General features: G+C 38.6%; 1 protein-coding gene across 17 annotated transcripts in view; it reads left to right on the plus strand.

Annotated features, from left to right (window-relative positions):
- Nucleotides 1-4556: 4556 nt before the first annotated feature.
- Nucleotides 4557-20274, plus strand: part of rapgef1a (Rap guanine nucleotide exchange factor (GEF) 1a) — a 63681-nt gene continuing 47963 nt past the window's right edge. For 3 of the 17 annotated variants that reach the window (XM_041242907.1, XM_041242909.1, XM_041242906.1), the window contains exon 1: nucleotides 12554-12774. In XM_041242907.1, the coding sequence (XP_041098841.1) occupies nucleotides 12693-12774 (82 nt within the window). In that variant the 5' untranslated portion in view covers nucleotides 12554-12692. Of the gene's footprint in view, nucleotides 4857-12534; nucleotides 12775-19480; nucleotides 19744-20274 lie in introns of those variants that run through there. The other 14 variants (XM_041242901.1, XM_041242895.1, XM_041242897.1 and 11 more) reach the window with 13 other exon arrangements.

The following is a 20274-nucleotide window of genomic DNA, read 5'->3' on the forward strand; positions in this document are numbered from 1 at the left end:
AAATATACATAATATAGATTATATTTGTGTTACAGTGCCCAGTCCAATTATATTTATAATGTAGCTTAATATATTATGTAGCAACACTAAAAGAAAGTAGTGACATTTTTTTAAACATGTTTAAACTAGAAGTTATTATCATTACTTGTGTTGTGGAAAGATAAAAGATCCTCCTCCCTCAATCATTCATACACATGTAGACTTATCTTAATAATTAATTGAAACAGCAGCTTCCTCCCATGAGCACGATCTTGACACATTTCCCCTAGGAAAGCCCTTCTCTGCGGTAATCCTGTGTTAAGACGATAGCTCCTCTGTGACCTAAGTCAATGAGATTTTAATTGGATACGAAAGACCATGGCTCGTTCCCAGAGACTGGGTTTCCAGGTGACTGTATGAGGTCAAACCTTAAAGGTGTCCTGCAGTATTAGCATATTAGCATAATAAACCTATCCTTAACTTGTTAATAATAACTCGTCTTCTAAAAGATCCAACATACCTGTGCCTTCTGAACCATAGTCAAAGAGCTCACCTACCACAGGTAGAGTGTACACGACCGACGATTCCCTTTCTCCAATGACCAATTCCTAGCAGTTCATGTTTATGCCACTAGATGTCAGTATCACCTAACCCAGAGGTCTCTAATTACATTAGGAGCTAGAAGACAGTTGAGCGCCGTAGTGCAGTGGTACTATAATCAGCTAAAACCACCCTAATTCTCCATATATCTGACACAGTGACACAAATTTTTACACTTTCCTATTGCATAAATCACTGAGCTGAAGCCAAAGCCTTTCCTTCAGCAGTTATCTGCTACAGAATTGAAAATTGGTTAAATGTGTCACTGTGTGCTCTGGCAAACTAGTGTATAGTTCACACAGGAGAATTGCAAAGGACCACACTTTGGGTACCCAAGACTAGCCTTTTTATTAAATAAATATTGGTAATATTCTAGCTTTTTTATTAAATAAATATTGGTAATATTCTTTCAGTGACAGTCAATTAGAATATTCTTACAAAATAAGATCTTTATTTTTGCCTGTAGGACTATACAGCTGTTTTGGATTGTGCTGTAATAGTTTGTGTCCATTTCAATAGTGTTCCTTTGTACAATAGATTTAATAATCTTTTTAAATGAGTTAATGACTGTAAATAAATGAATTACCTGAAATATGTGATTGCAATATATTTTTACATTTTCAACCGTTTATCGAAGTCTAGTAATTCTATTTAAGACAGTAAAAGTAATTCAAACTAAACCATATCTAAAAACAAAACCAATACCATTAATTAAAAAAAAACAGGTGCAAGCAAACAGCTTTAACTAATAATAACTAACTGGGTGTGTTTACCTTTGACGGGAAGTTCATTAATGGTATACCGCTAACGCAGTGATTTGTAATTGTTTCTTTATATCGTTGTATTTTGGCAGCAAGGCTGATATAATTAAAGAAGCAGGTTTCCTCAGACGCTTCCTGGAATCAGAGCTTTGTCTCAGCTGGACGTCATTCGGTTTAAATATTAAACAAATAAATTACGCTGTGTTGTACATTTAATGCACGGAAGATTATTTTCATTAAAGATAATCCAGTTTGTTTGCATTCTCCAACTGAAAAGTGTTTGCCGTAGGGACGCAAGCTCTCTTTTCCTCTGAAACCTATGAGGCGTCGTGTTACTCTGCAAGACTACTTGCAGCAGTAGGTGGTTATAATCCACTCTTCAAGCTCTGTGATAACTCGTGAAGGAAAACTGAAATCCTTAGTAGAAGTATCAATGACTACTGAGCTGTTTATTATCATAAAATATTGAATTAATTTATTAACAATGAAATCCAGGTGGTTAAGTGCATTAATCATAAACTGTAGAACACGTGTTTCGTGGAAGAATGGCTGGAAAATTTGTTGGTGTCTCTGAAGACATAATTTTCAATAAATACTGCTGGCTAATTTTCCGCGGCCATGGCAACGGTGTAAAATGCTTTAATTTGTAGGTCTGATTCCAGCTCAATAATTCCACCATGCAATGGATACACATCACTTAACCCACTGAGTACCTGTTATTTCTAGTCAGTCAGCGGTCTGTGTTGATAGTCCTAAAATGGTTTTCTTGTTCACTGATGGTTTAATATAACCAAGCTACACACCATGTGATAGTTGTTTCTCTATTTATGCAACACAGTGTGCCCCTGGGCTACACATTCCCTAGTTAAAATCCTTTCCTTGTTGGGCACGCCTTACCTGCTCTGCCTCTATCACCACAGGGAGAGCGTGTGTGAGGGTGTGAGAGGTTGGGTGGAGTTCTGTTGCTTGGCGCATGTTGGAACGCTGGTGAAGGAAAAGCATGTGGACTGATCCTGAGCTGGCCTGGCCAAGGCTTCCCTCCCTCCCCCATCCAGAACTGCAACAGGCCTCCCATGTTAACATTCCTTGAAGGAATTTGGCACAGCAGTTTGGGGAAGCTGCTTTGGTTTCAAATAGCGTTCATTCAAGATTGCTGTTTTTTGGTCACCCAAATTACCCGTAGGCCTTTATAATATGAATTCCTGAACTTTGGCCTGCGGAATTTCAATTCTTGAAACACTCCCAAAGACTGCACAAGTGTGAGTTTGGTTCATGTTATAATTGTGGAAGCAGTAAAAACACAATACTGTAAAATTCAGCTGCATACTGTAGGTTGGTCAGATCACTTTGACAAGCAGACAAGTCGTGTTTGAAGTAATGGGGGAATGATGAAGGACAAGGCTTGAATCAGATAATGACTGGGATCTCCATATCACAAACTGACACAGTTCAGACATGCAGTGATAATTAGGGACAAACTGCAATTGTACTTTTAATCAGCTTATCAGTGAGACTGAGATAATGCATTCCATTGCATTAGTCTAAACCCTATAGAATCGATTACCTTCCCATTCCAATCAAGCATTGTCCAGTAAGAGCCCAGCTATTTAATGGAATTGTAGATTATTGATAATATGATGAACATTGTAGAGGTCAGGGAATATGTATCCCTCTAGAAGTAATTTAATAAAATTGTGCCAGCACACTTGTCTACTTGGGCTATATTTCCATAGTGGTTACTCTTGTCTTTTATTATCTCCTATTTTTTGAAAGAAGAAAAATGCCTGTTATTTAAAAAGAAAAAAAACAACAACGAAGTAATAGAATTCAATGTTAGGCTGTCTGTTTGGTGTCCATTTTGTTACATCTTTGAAATTTCTGTTTTTAAAATGAATAATGAAATACTACAGTAAACAGTTTGTGTATGTTTCGTCCCCAGGTCAAACAGTAGGCAGGAACAGCATTGAGCAGTCCAGCTTTATCTGTAGAATGTATCAATCTGATAAGGTCTGTTTGAGGACACACACACACAATCCCTCTGGCTGCCACTAAGGAAGACCGGGCCTGACTCAGATAATGGAAATAAGAGACAGAGAAGCCAGACTATTCATAAAAACAGCCTCCACTTTGAAAGCTTTCATTACAGCAAGGGGAGTGAGATGGATTTATTTTTCATGCTAACCAACATTAAGGTCTAAGGAGAGAGAGAGGAGAGAGAGAGAGAGAGAGAGAGAGAGAACATGAGCCCGAGAGAGAGGTTGGGATGAGAGACGACGGAGAGAGAGAGAGAGAGAGAGAGAGAGAGAGAGAGAGAGAGAGAGAGAGAGAGAGAGGCCCATATTTTTTCTTTTTTATACTACATGGATACCCTTGTGATGCTAATATTAAAGAAGACGAGCTTCAGCAGTTGGTCATTAATGAACATCGAATGGGTCAAAGTTGAAGTATATTTTCCTCTAGAGTAATTATCACTTTTTCACGTCACTACTGTGGTATTATGCTTTTTTTGTAATGGCTCAGGATGCAAATATAGCCTATATATATATATATATATATATATATATATATATATATATATATATATATATATATATATATATATATATATATATATATATATATATATATATATATATATTATATATGCTATTCACATTATTGTCTGTAGGGGGCAGTGCTGAAAGCACACTCCCCTCTCAATGCAGCTGTTTCTTTCTTGCAGAGAAACATTCCAATAATACAGAGTGGGCTTGGTTGCTTGTGTCTATTTTCTGCAGGATACTGCCTACTACAGGGACAGAACATCCTATTTTCCTGGCAGAAAGCCTTCTTTTTTCCATTTTTTTTTTTTTCTGGAATACATACCAAGTACAAAACACGTGATCTTTTTACTGTATTCTCTCCTACTGTTGTCATACTAAATTAATATTTAATAAAATATGTATCCATTGTATATTCCAACTATAGGGCATCAGTGGACAGCACTGAAGATGTGTGTGTATAAATTAACAGGTCTAGAGATTCCTTCACTGAAGCTGGTAAAACAATACCTGGTAATATAAACAATACCATAATTGTATTTCACATACATGTGTTCATTACCTGGGGTACACAGAAGCAGAATTGGACATGTGTCTTTCACACCAGTCAAACGACATAGGCAGAAAGTTGCAACTCTGTGAATGTTTTCCATTCCAGCCTTTAGGGGGCGATGATCGCAATCCTTCTGACAGATAGATTAGACAGGGAGGTCTGTTTCTGTCGCCTCATTCAGTATTGCGAGTCTGGGTAAAGCAAAAAAAAAAAAAAAAAAAAAAAAAAAAAAAAGAAAGCTGTACCGCGGGCGAAGAGAAGAGTCTTCTGAATTCAGGGGAAAATCTGCAGCTTCGCTTGGTTTTTCTAATGATGCCGCAGTAAAAAGGCCCCAATTTTTGGGGAACAACCGATAGCGGGGTTTTCTCGTCGACAGACACCGACACTGTTCCTTGGAAATGTCTGGGAAGATAGAGAAACAAGGTAAGGCAAGCTGCCTGGGCCCTGGGGTTGATGGACGGCTGGCGGTGACAGGACACCCCGAGGATGCCCAGGCCTGGTGGTGGGGACGTTTTGATTTAGTACTCGTACCGTTTTGCGTGTTTTAAACAAGGCGTTGCTTGAAAGTAGAAGTCCTCAGAGTTTGTGTTCTTGGTGGTTTAAACGTAATTTGATTTCCCTGTTAGATTGTGTGAAGGGGATATAGCATCTCTAAACTGTTGCTCTGAATCGGAACAATTTCAGATCCGTTTCATATAAAGCCAAATTCACACTTACCGTTATAAATGCGGATATGGTGTATTTAGGTTAGTTTTAAATGAACTATGCGCATCACAACTGGGATAGTATCTCGACTAAGTGCAAAGAGTAGATATAGCATGCATTTTCGCTTTTCAGATCAACCCAGAGGGGAAAAAGACAGATACAAAGTAAAACCTTTAATTTACCACACAAAAAAAAAAAAAAAAATCGCAAATAAATAATAAATCATTGGTAATTAGCTGCCTTTTTCTTTTAGATGAACATATTGTGTTTATTTACATGTCTGGTTATAAATGCGTGACCGGTTCTGTTGACGTTGTGAATGTTTCAGAATTTGTAATATAATACTGTATTTCTAAATAAGCAATTGTTTTTTTTTTTTTTTTTTTTTTTTAACTTTAAATATATTTTGTTTCTATTTACGACTGGTGCAGCGCAAGTTGTCTGACTAGACAGTAGAGACTGGCACAAAAACGGGACTGCTGTTTGATATTTGGGTCGATTATTTTGTTCTCTTGTGATGCTAGTGCTGCTGTAGTTTGTACTGGTACACACGATCGATCAGTAAACATACAGCAGTCATGTGGGCTGTATAGCTTCTCAGAATGCAAAACCTGGTGGATTGATTATTCGTATAAACAGTAATACAATGCACGTGTTTGAAGTTGCAAGCCGTTATCAGGCTGTTTGTGTTTGTTGTATACGCCTGGAGTTGCTTTGAGGAGCAGTCTGTGTGCAGGGCTGGGGCAGTGTTGACAGGCTGCAATGGAATGCACTGATGAGATGGATCTCCTGATTATTCAGTGCTCCAGAGATTTTGTTTTTCACCCTGGATTGCTGCATTCTATGACAGTCAAATGTATAACATGTGGTGAACCAGTAATTCTTTTTAGTGGCAAATGTGTGACTCACGGTGGTATTATATATATATATATATATATATATATATATATATATATATATATATTATATAATATATTATAATTACATTTGACATACTGTAGTGTTTGACTTTTTCATAATGTTTAATTTGTATAATGTTATGAGTTCTCTCTGAATATTTTTGTAACATGCTTGTTGTAAAATTTAACACCCTGAGAAAACTAAAATAATATTTTACATAATGTGCAACACAGTCTCACTGCTTCTATAAAATAAGATTGCAGTTCTTTTGTGTGAAAGTTGTTCTGACACAGATTAGGCAGAATTAGTAACACTGTGTACTTAGTAAAGTCATCCACCACTCTTTCTAGTTCAGAGGAGGACTTTCATTCAAATCCTTTATACAGCTGCTAAAATTATTACCACTTGGGAAAGTCATATTGTATTTAACTCAGTCTTATGCAGACAGCAGTGCATACCATTCGGGGGGGTCCGGGGGGGGTCTGTCAAAAAAAATTCTACAGCTGAAATGGAAATCCGAACCACATTACCACTTGCTGGGGACTCTCCTAAATATGTGCCGGCCTCACAGTCACAGACTAGTGGCGGATTTCTCTCAGCTGTTTCTGATCCCTAGGAAGGAGTCCCACAGTGGGGCTGAATAATCTGCCCTTGAATCGGCAGACTACTCTAAAGGAAGGATTTCTGTATATTGGATTTTTTTGGCCAGGCAGAGGTGAGGTTGATGTTTGCTGATGGTTGAAGTCGACTGAAGGCTGCACCTGCTGTTGCATCCTGTACAGATGAGCACTAGGGTGCTGAACTGTACTGGAGATGTCCTGGACCGTGGTCTCAAAGAGTAGTTGTATGGCACGCAAGCTCTTGACAGAATCATTGAAGCAACGGGTAATTTCAGTGCTTCTTTAGTAAAAGAAAGAGAACTGAAATGGCATTCAGAGTAAGATAAATCCTTGGTTTTTTGAGCGTGGATTTCTCACAGGTCACAACTGGACATAAATGCTTTGTGTATTCTGGTAACAAATTGACCTACAATTTACTATATCATATACAAGGCCTATGTATTTAGTTGTGGCAAATACTGTAGATATACAGCAACCAAAGCAACATTGTACACATGGTTTACAGCTGCAGATTTATATTGGAATAAAAAGGAACTGATCTTAAACCCAAGCCTTTTTAAACCAGTCTGTCAGCGATCTTCAGTTCCTTTTTTAAATATTGTTATGTCTATTTTCAAGCCTCGTCAGACTGGCTGAAGTATGCTGTGCTACTATGATGCCTGGTGCTCTGATACTAGAGTGGATTAGATTTCAGGTTAAACTTTTTTTTTTTTTTTTTTTTAACCTAAATACAATTGACTTTTTTTTTTTTAATGAAGGGAAAACAGATTATGGTCCATGCTGCCTTTTCTCTCAAGCCACTAATTCTTGCGGTGTTTACCGTGGAATCCATGTATAATCTTTTTTAAGACATTTTTTTAAAGAATCCAGATGTAAACCCTGGAGCAGTCTTTTAAAAAAAGAAAATAAATAAATAAATGTATTAATGCAGTGAGGAAGTAAGGGTAACATGTCGTACCAGGGCATGTGTATGTGTGGGGGTGTGGTCTATCTTTTTATTCAACCGCATAAGAATCTGTTTGCATTTCAGCAAATTACCATATAGTCACGCTTAGACCGAAAAATGGTTGCAAAAAAATTCCCATTTGTTTTGATGCACGGATGACTCATGCTTCACATACAAGGGAAGACTCATTCTTCCCCTTTGCATTGTGTCGTATACAAAGGTCGGCCTCTCACTAAATTGCTAAAAGCTTTAGTGCGAATTATAGATCAAGATTGACATTAGCAAATGACATTTTGCCTGCTGTCATTTATTGGGAGTGACTGCATGTTTAGAAGAGCTGTCCTCAATGCCTCGCTCTTCCCATAATTAGCATCTCTGATCATTGATATGAATTTGCGGCAGGTTTTTCACAGCAGGTGAGCTGTCAGTGCAACGTATTTGAAAACTGGCATTTCATTATTCAAATAGATATTCAGTCATTATACTTAGAATTTTCCATTAATTCACCATCATAAATACTGAACATGCATGCAAGTCTCATTACCCTGAAAAAATGTAATCCAGCCAGCACTAGGCTCTACAGAAAGTACACGATTTAGCTAGGGGAAAAAAAAACCACATAGACCTTGCTTTGCAAATATTGTGTTATCTTAAAGTTAAGTATAAAGTAAGCTCATGTATTTATTGGCAGTGAATCATATTGATTCATTCAGTTGAAAGTTTGTGAGGACAGTGAGGCATAGTTAGGCTAGCTTCTGGTCATACAGTGGCCGTTGTCAGCGGGGAAACTGAAATAAACGTTGTTTATTTAAAACTATCCAGTTTTCAAAGTGCTGCAAGAGTTCAAATCAAGAACACCCTCCCAAAATGCAATGCTGCAAGCCAAATAAAAAAGGTGCTTGTCCTTAAACAGTAGCATTAGCAGCGGTGAACATCATCTAGATTATATGCATGACACAACACACAGCCTATTTCTGCCTCAGGATCCATGAATGACATTAGAATGCTCCGCCCTCAGGATACAGCCAAAACTTCACAATAACTCCCTAATGAGGCTGCGTGCCTTAACATGAAGGAATGACGGTATCCATTTGCTTAGAATTTATAGCCTGGTGGCAGACCTGATCACATGGCTCTTTTGCTTTCTGTTCAGTGGGCTTTTGTAGCACAGAGGTGTATGTGCTTGTTGTACTTCTCACCCGTAAGCAGTCTCTCCTTCCTCAATAGCATTTCCTCACAAGCAGGATGCAGAGTGTTTGTTGACACTGGTAAAGGATAATGCATGATTGGATGTCCTTTTTTTCTTTCACTTTCAGTAATCGCTGCAGAGTATATGAGTCCCACACACACACACACATGCACAAAATCAAATAAATGATAGTTTGAACAAATATATGTTATGTTGGGTGTGTGTGTTGCACAGTGAAAGTGTTTTAATCAAGGCTCGGGATTTATATGACTATGCTTTTTGAGTGTCAATACGATGAAAATACTCTGATCGTAAATAGTCTGTCATAATAGAATGGAAATAAGAGGCTGCTTTTGTGTTCTGATTTTCACAGCACCATAGATTCATTTGTAGTCACTTTGGGTCCATCTGAAAACTGTTTAGCCAGAATCATAGAGGCGTGCTGTTGATTTCCACACAGTTGGTCATTCGGTCCTAACAAAGTTTGAATTTCCGCATAATAATCACTTTTAAAAGGGGTCTTGGCTAATGACCACTTTAAATCAAATTTTCAGGATGAGAGTGAGATGTCCATGTTCTAAACTGTGCCCTTTTGCTACCAGATGGGTTCCTTTAGGCCAGGAGTGGCCAAAGTTGGACCTTTCACTCTTGGTCTTTTGTTCCAACCATGTTGTAAAGTGTTTCATTAAACCAATTAAACCTCCATCCAGACCCTGAGGTAGGTAATGATCTCATTTTACCTGTTAAACCTGGAGTGGAATGGCCCTCCAGGCGCATGCATGACTGGACTCCCCTGATTTGGGAAATGTTTAAAACAGCAAATTTAAACTTTATTGTATCCGCTACAAGACTTTGTCAAATACATTTTACACAGGAACGCCCAGGCTTCGCCTTGCATACACTGCTTCACATGAAGATCAGCAGATGTGTTTGAGGAGAGACTAAGCTGTACTTAATTACACTATTTTGCACCATTTGGTACACCAGCTACTGCACCCTGGAAAAAGAGTTAATGTGCAATGTTCTCTATTGTTTATTGTGTTGTTTCACCATAAAGGTGGTGGTCTACTGAAAGAAGTAAAATATGACCTAATAAGGTAATTTGGCAACATATTTGAATGGGGCAAATACAGCAGAGTTAAAAAAAATGGCTTCCCATTTCATTCTAGAATGTCATTGAGAAATCCATTAAAAAGAGTTGCTTTTGAAATGCTCGAGATTGCGACTCCCTGCCTCTGAATACTATCTGGCAGCAGGCAGCAGCCCAGCTTCTGTTGTCGCCCCAAAAACAAACAAAACAGGGAAATGGATTCAGACTTCAGCAGTTTCCTATTTCACAATGGGGGATCATAACGCTAAGGCATCGAAGCCTGTTTGCTGCACCACCCTTTGCTCAAAGCTACAGAACTGGCTTCAATTTAAACAATGCTGCTGTTCAGATAACTCTGTGGATTAAGCTAAGTGTTGCTCAGAGAAAAACAAAGTGCATTGCCTGGAGGCTGAGAGGGTTTGACAAGTCTGGATGTGCAGTTAAGGATATGGCTGTCTGAAAGTGGAGGGATGAAGCTCTAGATGCAGTTGCATGTTCTGTATACTGAACTCCAAGCCCACAGCAGTCAGTGGCCACTGAAAAGCTCTGAAGAAATGGCCCTAGTTGGACTTTAGCATCTCATATATGCTTTGACAGCATAACTTTTGGAAAGCCTAGTATAGTTTGACCCTTGTTGCCATTTCAGGTGTCTGCAATGCTTTCAGTTTGGCCTCTCTTTTAAAACTCTTTCAGATTTAGGGTTGTTGTCATAGCTTTTTATTTATTTTTTTTAAAGACATTCACTATATGTAGCACATTTTTCTGCTCTTAACAATGACTCACTGCAGTTTTTTTCAAGTGAAATTTCTCCAGCTGTTACTTATTATAGCAGAATCCTGGCGGGGCAGACAGGGAGCTCAGTCTCTGTAGTTACGTCTGGGTCAGGTGAAACAGCAGACTGGAGGCAGCAATCCAGATTCCCAACAGACCACTACCTAAGCCTCCAAATATGCATTGAAACCTGATGACAAACAGTAATGAAGTGCCACTCGTTGACAAGATCTATCTATCTATCTATCTATCTATCTATCTATCTATCTATCTATCTATCTATCTATCTATCTATCTATCTATCTATCTATCTATCTATCTATCCTATTTTAAAATTTGACACAAAACTTTTTTGGGTTTATCATTTCCACACTGGAGTCCATACTGCAATAGAAGCTTTCTCTATTGGCTCTGGTCTCTGGAGCAGGCAGACGCCAATCAAGCATTACAAAGTTGTGTTCCCTCAGTCGGCTGTGAGCAGGAGGAGAGCAGAGCTGTCAGGGGAGAGTTGATCTGACTGTAACTGGGGTGCCAGATTACACTTGAGTATAACCTGCTATAGTTGTTTTCTATTCTTGCATATATGCTTTAAAGAAGGGTGATAGTCTTTTCTTGAGTTGAAGATGAGCCATTTGTTTCCGATAGTGATATTAAATGTATGCGCTGTTTGAACTTCATGATGAATGTATGACGGAATGGAATTGTTAACAGTACTGTACAAAGTCACCAAAAAAAAAGGAAGTACAGTGAAGCATCGTATCCTCCTCTGTGTGTGTTGGTGTTACATTCCCTTCCGTTTGTCACTTGATATACTGCTTTGCAGTGTCACGCTGATTAGCGATTGCCTCAAACCTCTCTGTAGTCAAGTCGATATTGGTACCAGTGCACCGCAATGTACTGTTGTCTGGACTGAAGAAACCCCTGTGCTGTACTGTGACAAATCAATAATCCCTGCTGACATTGTTCGGTAAAATTGGACGGTCTTGACGTTTAATTTCTGTCGTTACACAAATGCACTTTTTTTTTTTTTTGTTCTATAAAAATAGCATTTAAATCCCCAAACGAAAAGGTTGGCTTCCATGAATTACAAATGATCCCACCCAAAATGTCATGTACTGTACAAGTAAGAACCAGGTTTTTCTCTTCTATTTCCTTTCCTGAGTGTCACATTTTCTTACGACACCTTTTTATCTTGATTCTGGGTTATGTACATTCTAAAGGCTTAAATTAATACTGCATGTTTTGAAATCTCTCTCGTCTCTTTAAAATAAGAATGAGCTAGTATAAATTTAGATTTTGCTGTCGATTTATAATATAGTAGTCCCCTATAGAGCTAGGGTTTCCCACTGTTATCGTCTGAGAAACTGTGGAACTTACTGTACCGTAGTTTGAGGGTTGGTCCGTATGAGTGAGTAGTTTCTCCAGGAATGTGAAAACTGTTTTCCCTGTAACAAAATGTTGAAATATGCTGTATACTGTAATTAAAACCTAAAGACCAGACGTAGGCGGGGGAGCTAATTACTAAAACACTGAGGGGGAAGAAGTTAAAGTGAAACAAACAAGGCTCTTGAACCAGAGGAGAACGCAAGAGTGTCGCTTTGGAGTAAAGAAGTAGTTTGTTTAATATATCTGATGGGAGAAACACTGCTCTTGGACCTTTTGGGGATTATAAGCAGCAACCAATGTGATATTCTTCTTGATCTTAATACATGTGTAACCCTTTTTAGGGACAGAAGGAATTGAGCGGTTGTTCAAACAGTTTCTTCTTAAAATACATTTGAGGGTATTTATTGTTTGTTGAAGAATATAAAAGTTTGAACTTTTCTGGGAAAAGAGTTTTTACTGACTTACTTTTTAACTCCAGCAAGAAGAAGAACAAAAAAGCATGACAGGTCCTCGTGCTTTATTCCATGAGTAACTGAGCTAATGCTGTTGAGTGACTCAGTGGGTGCTTTATGAAATGCTCCTGACCAGTGTGAAGTAGAGAAGAGAACGGTAAGGACTTCACCTGGGATTCTGGCGACAGACCGCTATTTAAATGGGGAATACAAATCAGAAGACACGACCTCCAGATGCAGGGGTGAAAAAGGATTTGCCCAGTAAGCTAGAGCCTATATCAGGTAGGACGAGGTTCTTCAGGAGCAGGATGGAGCCGTCTTGTAGGTTTCTTGAACAGGCTGACGCTTTCCTAGTCAGAGATTTATAAAAAGGACAGCTGCTCTATCAACTGATGGTGACAATGACAACTTTGTCCTAATAAAAATCAGCTCACAGCTACACCTACTGTGCTTCTGCAAAGCTTATTTATCTAGCGCTCAGCAAGGTTCCAGTTCAATTACAGTTTTATATTTACGATGTTTAGGATGTTTTTGATAGTATAGCTCATGGGAGGTGCTGTTGTTGCCAGTTGCAGATGGGGTTGCCCAACTTTGCCTCTTAGTACATTTTCTGTAATTAATACAGTACATATGGTAACTATGCAGCGCGCTTATTAATATGTCAGAGTGTGTGTTTATTTAACAATCTTTAAACTTGTTTTTTTTTGTTTCTTTTTAAACACTGGAAAGGGAAGTTAACCCACCAGTGTGCTATGATTCAAAGATTGCTTCTCAGAACTGCTCACAAACCACCTCTTCAGCAATTTTTTTTTTTTTTTTTTTAGTTTTACAAAAGTATGAAACAAAAACAGCTGATTTTTAAAAAAAATGGAATTGGGAGGCAGCTGGACGGATTGAACACAAACAAAAGCACTTTTCCCAAAACTGCACAGTTGGAGTGGAACCTTTTAATCTGATGGAACTGCAGTGGTTGCATGCTTACTATGACTTAAATCATCAGCCTCAAGGAATTCCATTTCTATACATAATGTTTAACATGTGTCAAATGCCAGTGAAAAGGTTTAGAAAGGTGATTGCTGGCATTTACAATGCACAGATCAGGCTACATTTTAGCACTTCCCAACCCCTCAGTAATGCAGTAAATGTATAGAGTACATTACAGTAGAGATACTGTATTTACGTGACTCCCGAGCAATGCTGGGGCGAACACAGGATTTTCATGTTCTCATAATTTAAATATCTGTTTCGGTATTCGTTCGTTTTCAAAAAGTAATAAAACACATTATATTGCTGAGAACACAGGCAGAGACAGCATAGCAGCAGGGGCAGGGGGGGCGTGGCCCCTGTGTGTTTGTCTTTATTTTACAGCAAGACGTTACAATATGTAACACATTAAAGTAGAGAAATATCCCAGAATTAAAGAATTGTGTGAATTAACTACAAAATAAAGGATGCCAAATAGTAGTTAAAGTAATTTTTTTTTTTTTTTTTTATTCCTGAAAGAGTACATAAAGTTGACGCCACATTTGATTTATTTTTTACTTTTTTTTTTTTCATTCCTTGCCAATGCCATTTCTTCACAGTAAACAGCGGCCATCAACACGATTTCATAAAGTAATAACATGAGGTTTGCTTGTGCCTTTTTGTAGTTGAACAAGCAAACGAAAACTGAAATTTCATTTTTAAACACTTAAAAACAAACATGGAAATGTCGTTTTAAACGAAGGTGAAAAGAACACGCCGTCTTGGTCCTCATTTATTACATTCCACATAACGCTGGCACTGTTTAAGAGGCATTTCAGAATGACGTGCTTGCCTTTTTTCTGTCCCATGAGAGTCTGACTCTCTAAAGCAGCGCAATGCTTTTGACCCAGATGGCTTTCCACAGAGATCACCATGCGTGCGCGCACATAATCTGGGTTGTTTACTTTTTGCTGCCTAAAACTTTTAAATAGAGGCTTGAGAGCTGCTGTGTTTTTTTTTTTTTTTTTTTTTTTTATATACATTACTCTCGCATATCACACAGAGCTGTTTTTCATTTGCCATTTTTTAAACTGTTGCACAGTTTCTGGTGAGGCGGTGAATAAGTGCAAGGTATTTTTGTCATTTCTAACATCTGATTTGTGTATCCGAATACATGTTAAAAAATATTTGTTCGAGTAGTGTTTGGGTCTGTTTGTTTTGTAGATCAATTATCATGCCGTGTGCACTGATCACGTCCAAGAAAGCAGTAACACGATGACAACTGAAACCACAGAAGGGCTTTAATAATCCATTGTTGGGGTAACCAAGGTTTTATTGGTCATCAGTTAAAAACTAGAGTATAGAGTTGCACTATACTGGATAAGCAGTTCCGAAGCTGAGCTATACAGTGGTGGTGTTTTCATCATGAAACAGACTGCTTCCCCAGTTGAAGAGAGGAATGTCTGGGTTTTCTTATTTGTTTTTGGGACATTGCTAGGGAGTTTTAATCTGATTGGCCTATTATGTGTCATAACAAACAATTGCAGTGTGTGTTAACCTGCCTTAAAATCAAACAAACAAGACAAACATTGCGTAGTGAATCCCAGTTAGGCTGCAGGCGGGTGGTAAAATAGAGTAACTGATATTGTACCTGAAAGACTGTGTGCTGACAAGCTGGTATTCGCTGGCTTTTAAGTGTAATTAAGGGGAAATCATTCATGATGCTTGCTGCTGAACACATTCCCGAAGCACAGTGTAGAAATGATAGTCCAGTGGTCCGAGGATAAGTGGTAACCACTTTGGAAAAACTCAATCTGATGGTTTTATATTTGCAGTTGTTATCAGAAATGGTGTGTATGTATTATTTAAACACTTATTTAAAACATGTTTTTATTTTTTTATTAAAGCTTGTTTACACACCTTTTAATATCCCAAAATGTGAAAGAGCTGATCAGAATAAAATGGTGATGTTTCTTGCTCGTTTTGTACCATTTAGATTATTGTCCTACTTCATGATTAAGTAAAATCTGTTCTGTCAGTGAGCGATTCAACTTTAATCTGACTGCACTGTGGGAAAGCAGTTGACTGCATGGTTTACTGCAAGTAAGATGCATCATTTTCCAAACGATTAGTTAGATTTTACATGTGTTGTAGGATTTCAGTGCATCATTTTTTAATCACATTTGCTGGCCCTAAGGTTGCACTGCTCCGTGTTCCCTAATCAAATTTAATGGCTTATAAAAATCCCTGTGCTTTACTGAAGCTGCATATCTGAAATGTGAGTTCCTTGTACTAGTTACGTGCATGTAACTGGCTGCATCATAATAGTCCAATACTTCTGCAAACTGGTTCCCTTGTGAACAGTCAACCAGTTAGCTGAAGCAGTACCATGAAAAAATCAAGAGATTGCAACAGGCTTAGTTGCTGTACCAAGATGTTCTGTACTATAATGGCGGTCAGAATTTGGCCACAGCTGCAGCTCATGAGTGTACCTTCCACTTTTTTAACAAAGCTGAGTGTAAAATGAAAGACACCAGGTCAAAAGTCTTAAACAATTTTATTACGACTAATAAGAGACATTTAAAACAGGAATCAAAAGCCCTAGCAAAGGGGAAATATCCCTTCTGCTGGGAAGGAACTGCTTTTCCCGAGGTAAATAAGTGCGATGTGGGCTGTAGTTTGTGCGTGAACAGGGGATGCATGAAGAGGAACCATGCTTTATGACAGACACCACAGATTTGGCAGATTCTTATTAACACAGGTTCAGAAGTACTATATGCATGCTATTACTACTATATGTACTATATCTTTTTTTTAATTTAGTTGTCGCCAATGGACAGACAGTGGGCACCTTCAGCTAACCAAAGTGTTATTTTTCGTGGTTGATCTGTAAGGGTTGCTAACTACATTGATTAAAAAAAAGGATTTAATAATGCACAGTATACAGTAGTGTGAATTTAACTGTACTCGCTCTGTAGCTTCAAAAAGTGACGCCAGTGGGAGACCATGCTATGGCCTTGGCGAAAGAAATACATTGCCTTACAGTACATTTGCAAGTCACTATTTGCTTCAGATGAATGTGATGAATGCTGTGTTCCAACACCAGTACATTCAGTTTATTTATTTAGTTATTTGAACATTGCCATTAGTCCTGTACATTTTAAGTGTTAATTCAGATGGAATTCAGATTTGAATAGCATAAGTTAGTCCTCATTCATTAAGGGGATGAGGATACAGTACTGTACACTTAAAAAAAGCTACTGTTCTCTGCCATGAATGCCTCGAGTGTGAATTGCCCGAATAGAAACATCACTGTTCCATTACTCAGTTGCCGTACATGGATTTGATTGTACATTAAACCATGATGACAGTGCTGCCTTAGCCAGCCTTGGGTGACTGAAGAGGTTTTATATGGGCACAAGTGAGTTGATCAGGATCATGCATACTGTACTGCAACAGTGCCTCTGGACTTTCTGCAGTGCAGCGTAGTGTGTGCAGTCTGTGCAACTTTATTATTCTATCATTCTGACAGCTATGAGTTTTTATTTCTGTTATTTTAAGTGATGTGAAAAAAGAAATGGGTTGAAAATGCACTACTTAAAAAAAAAAAAAAAAAAAAAAAAAAGGACCCCAACGTGAATTCTCCCTTAGTATTCCTCACAAAAGCCCTGGGGGACAAAGGTTTGTCTCACAAACTTTTAAAAAGAAAGAGTAAATGAGCTTTATATAATGGTAGTTACTGCACTCGCCTCACAAGCTGCTGTGGAGACAAAGTCCGCAGATTCACTTGCCTAAACTGCATGTTATGGTATATTTCAGTACTGTCTCAGAATGTTCTGTAGAAGTGTTACTAGCTTTAAGTGACTATAGTGATCTCAGTGAGTTGTACCTTGATCGCCGTCTTTCCAGCTATTCTTATCTGCGACCGCGTGTTACTCTGCTTGGAGGTTATTGTTTTAAAGAGGGCACAGATTAGTCAGGCTGCTCATGGCAAAAGCCTCCACAGCTTCGGCACAGTGGGAGAGGATGGGAGGAGATGCTGAAGGCATTGACCTTAAACTGTAACAGGAAGGAATAGGAGTGACAAATGGAACGCAGAATGTGGTGTGTCTAGGGGGGGAGGGGGGTTCAGCATCTGCACTGGCTGGCATTGAGAGCAGTCCATGAAACCCATATAAAAGTAGCCCTGCCCTAATCCCTTAGTTGTTTTATCATTTAAGTCAATGCATCTTACTGTATTTATATCTTCCCTGTAGACAGGCTGTAACTTACAGGCTAACGTTTTCCTTGTTCTTTTACCAAAACTGTCTAATTGGCCTCCTGCTGTGCACATCTCTGAAGACGCAGCTGCAGACGAGTGTTGCTGTACTGTACATCAACCTTTATTGCATGCTTAAAATAGTACAGTTTAAATCTAGTATTTTCTGTCCCAGATACAATACAACAAGAAAGGAATATTGAATGAGGAACCAATAAGGAGACATTTCCATTAAAGTGCACTGCATGAGTGGTAAATAAACAGTAATGGAAAGTAGACGCATTTACTTCAATGCTTGCACATCTAAAGTACCTCAGTTTGCAGTCTCTGAAACCGTGGAGCAGTTGGCTGCTTAAAAGATCTTTTGCTGTACTTTCTGAACTCTTACAGCAATACCACAAAGTACATGTTTACAGTACATTACAGACCACTTGCAAAATACATGGTGCAATCTATTTACGTAGTGCATAGTGTTTTTAATGTGAAATTTTCCCAATGTATTCTAGGAGGAAATCAAGCTGTCTCACGCATTGTCTTCAGGAATATCTCATCTTGAGCATGTGCAATCTTGGAATCTTGTGAATGGCCTGGTTCCAGTAATTCTTTTTAGTCTATTTCTCGTTTAAAGCACTTCAGGATGAAAAGACAGACAAGGTATACGTACAGGATAGACGGTGGTGCCAGAAACACAAAGATGTTTTCAGGGTGAAATGCTAGATTGTGGAGGAAGGTAGCATTGCTTATTGATACTTACATCGATGCAGTCATCCACAGATTCTTCGTGGGTAAGGTAAAGGCCCTGAAGCTAAGTCACTCTGCCTGATTGCTCCTCAATCTTCCCATCTCTATCTGGGACCCCTACTAGAGTTCAGATTAACCACCCTGGGGGCATGAAGACTCCTCAGTCATTAGCCCTAGTGATGGCCGTGGTTGATCCAGCCTAGATAACTACAAAGCATTAGATATGCATTGGGTTTGGGCCAAATGTTTTTGTGAGTTTCGGGTTAAAATAGGAAAATTAGGTTTCAGGCATTTGTAAATCCAATCATAAAACTGCAGATGAATCTAAAGACAAATGTTAAAAAGTCATATTTACTGTATTGTCAGACAGCAAAGTGTGATTTGAATGACCTCCAATATCCATATTGTATTCTGATTATTACAGCACATCTCTTTAATGCTATTGAATCAGTTTAGAATCAGCTGTGTTCTTGTGAAGTACTTTCCCAGTTTCCCTTGATTATGTGAACGAGAGCTACAGTAAGTCTTTCGCTGATCTTCTGAACTGACATTGCCACAATGGATCCAGTTCTGTTAAGCTCCAGCCTGGGCCGTACTGCACCTGTTTGGCAACCAGAATCAGCTAAGAGACTAGATGGCAACTGCAAAACTGATATTGTTGCACACAGTTTTGGTGCAGAGAATAAATAGCCTGAAGATTCATGGGGTTTTCTCTTGGGCACTTCCCCCCCCGTGGTTTGTAAATGCCCATCAACCTGCAGTGCCCTGTGATGATGTGCAATACAATAGGACCTTTTTTCCTAGGTTGTGAATAGATTTTTATTTTTTTTTTATGTTCTGTCCACCAAATAGATTTCATCCATATAAGGAATTCTAACCTTTTCAGTTTTTTACCCTCGTTTTTTATTTTTTAAAGCTATTTTCAGTGACTAGTCGCAAAAACATTTAATAAATAAAATAATTGTATCGCTAGAGTCGAAATTGTATGCATGTGATACATAACATATGGTTGTTGTTGTTTTTTTAAGGATTCCACGTACAGAAATACCTGGGTCTAGTGAGAGTACAGTGGAGGCAGAATAGACCACATTGAAATGGCATCACACAGGGAGAGACTGAACAAAGAGTAGCAAGGAGACATCACCAGACAACAGAACAGAGGAGAGCAGAGCAGCCCATAGCAATGCTGTGCAGAGAGACCAGCCTGGAAACAACAAGCGGTACAGAGCACATCTATGAGTGACAGCAGGCTTTTAAAAAGCTATGGCATTTTCGAAGAATGTCAGACAGTAAGTCTAGCTAGAGCTATGGAGCAGAGTGTAAAAGTTACAAAACTGTGTGCTGTTCCCATGTCAGAATTTGCTGAATTCAGTAAAGCAACCTTCAGCCTTCCTACTGCACACGCAACACAATAAAATGTTGCAGAATTACATTTTGTTCATTAACTTGAAAGAGCTCATTTGGTCTTTTTTATTTTTTAATCTGTTTCTATGGTGTGTTAATATCTACTTTGGAATAGATTGGGTTATGTTAAAAGTGTGCTGGGAGGGTTGATGTAGGTTGCAGAGAGTGATATGACCCTTCTATGTCAATACCCTGCTTATTAAGTAGTTTTGCTTCCCGGTTGAATACAGTAATACTTGTTTAAGCAGAAGACGCCGTACACTAAAAGACTGCAAATAAGTCCATCCTTTCCTGGTCAGCTACAGACAGAGTAATGCAGTACTTTCTTTACAGAGTGAATGCTGTGCTGCAGATTTTAAACCATCACAAGGAAAAACAAATCCTCATAGGCTTCTTTTTTGGCAGTGTGCCTCAGT

Source organism: Polyodon spathula, unplaced genomic scaffold (genome assembly GCF_017654505.1).
Source record: "Polyodon spathula isolate WHYD16114869_AA unplaced genomic scaffold, ASM1765450v1 scaffolds_1438, whole genome shotgun sequence".
Taxonomy (NCBI): Eukaryota; Metazoa; Chordata; class Actinopteri; order Acipenseriformes; family Polyodontidae; genus Polyodon; species Polyodon spathula.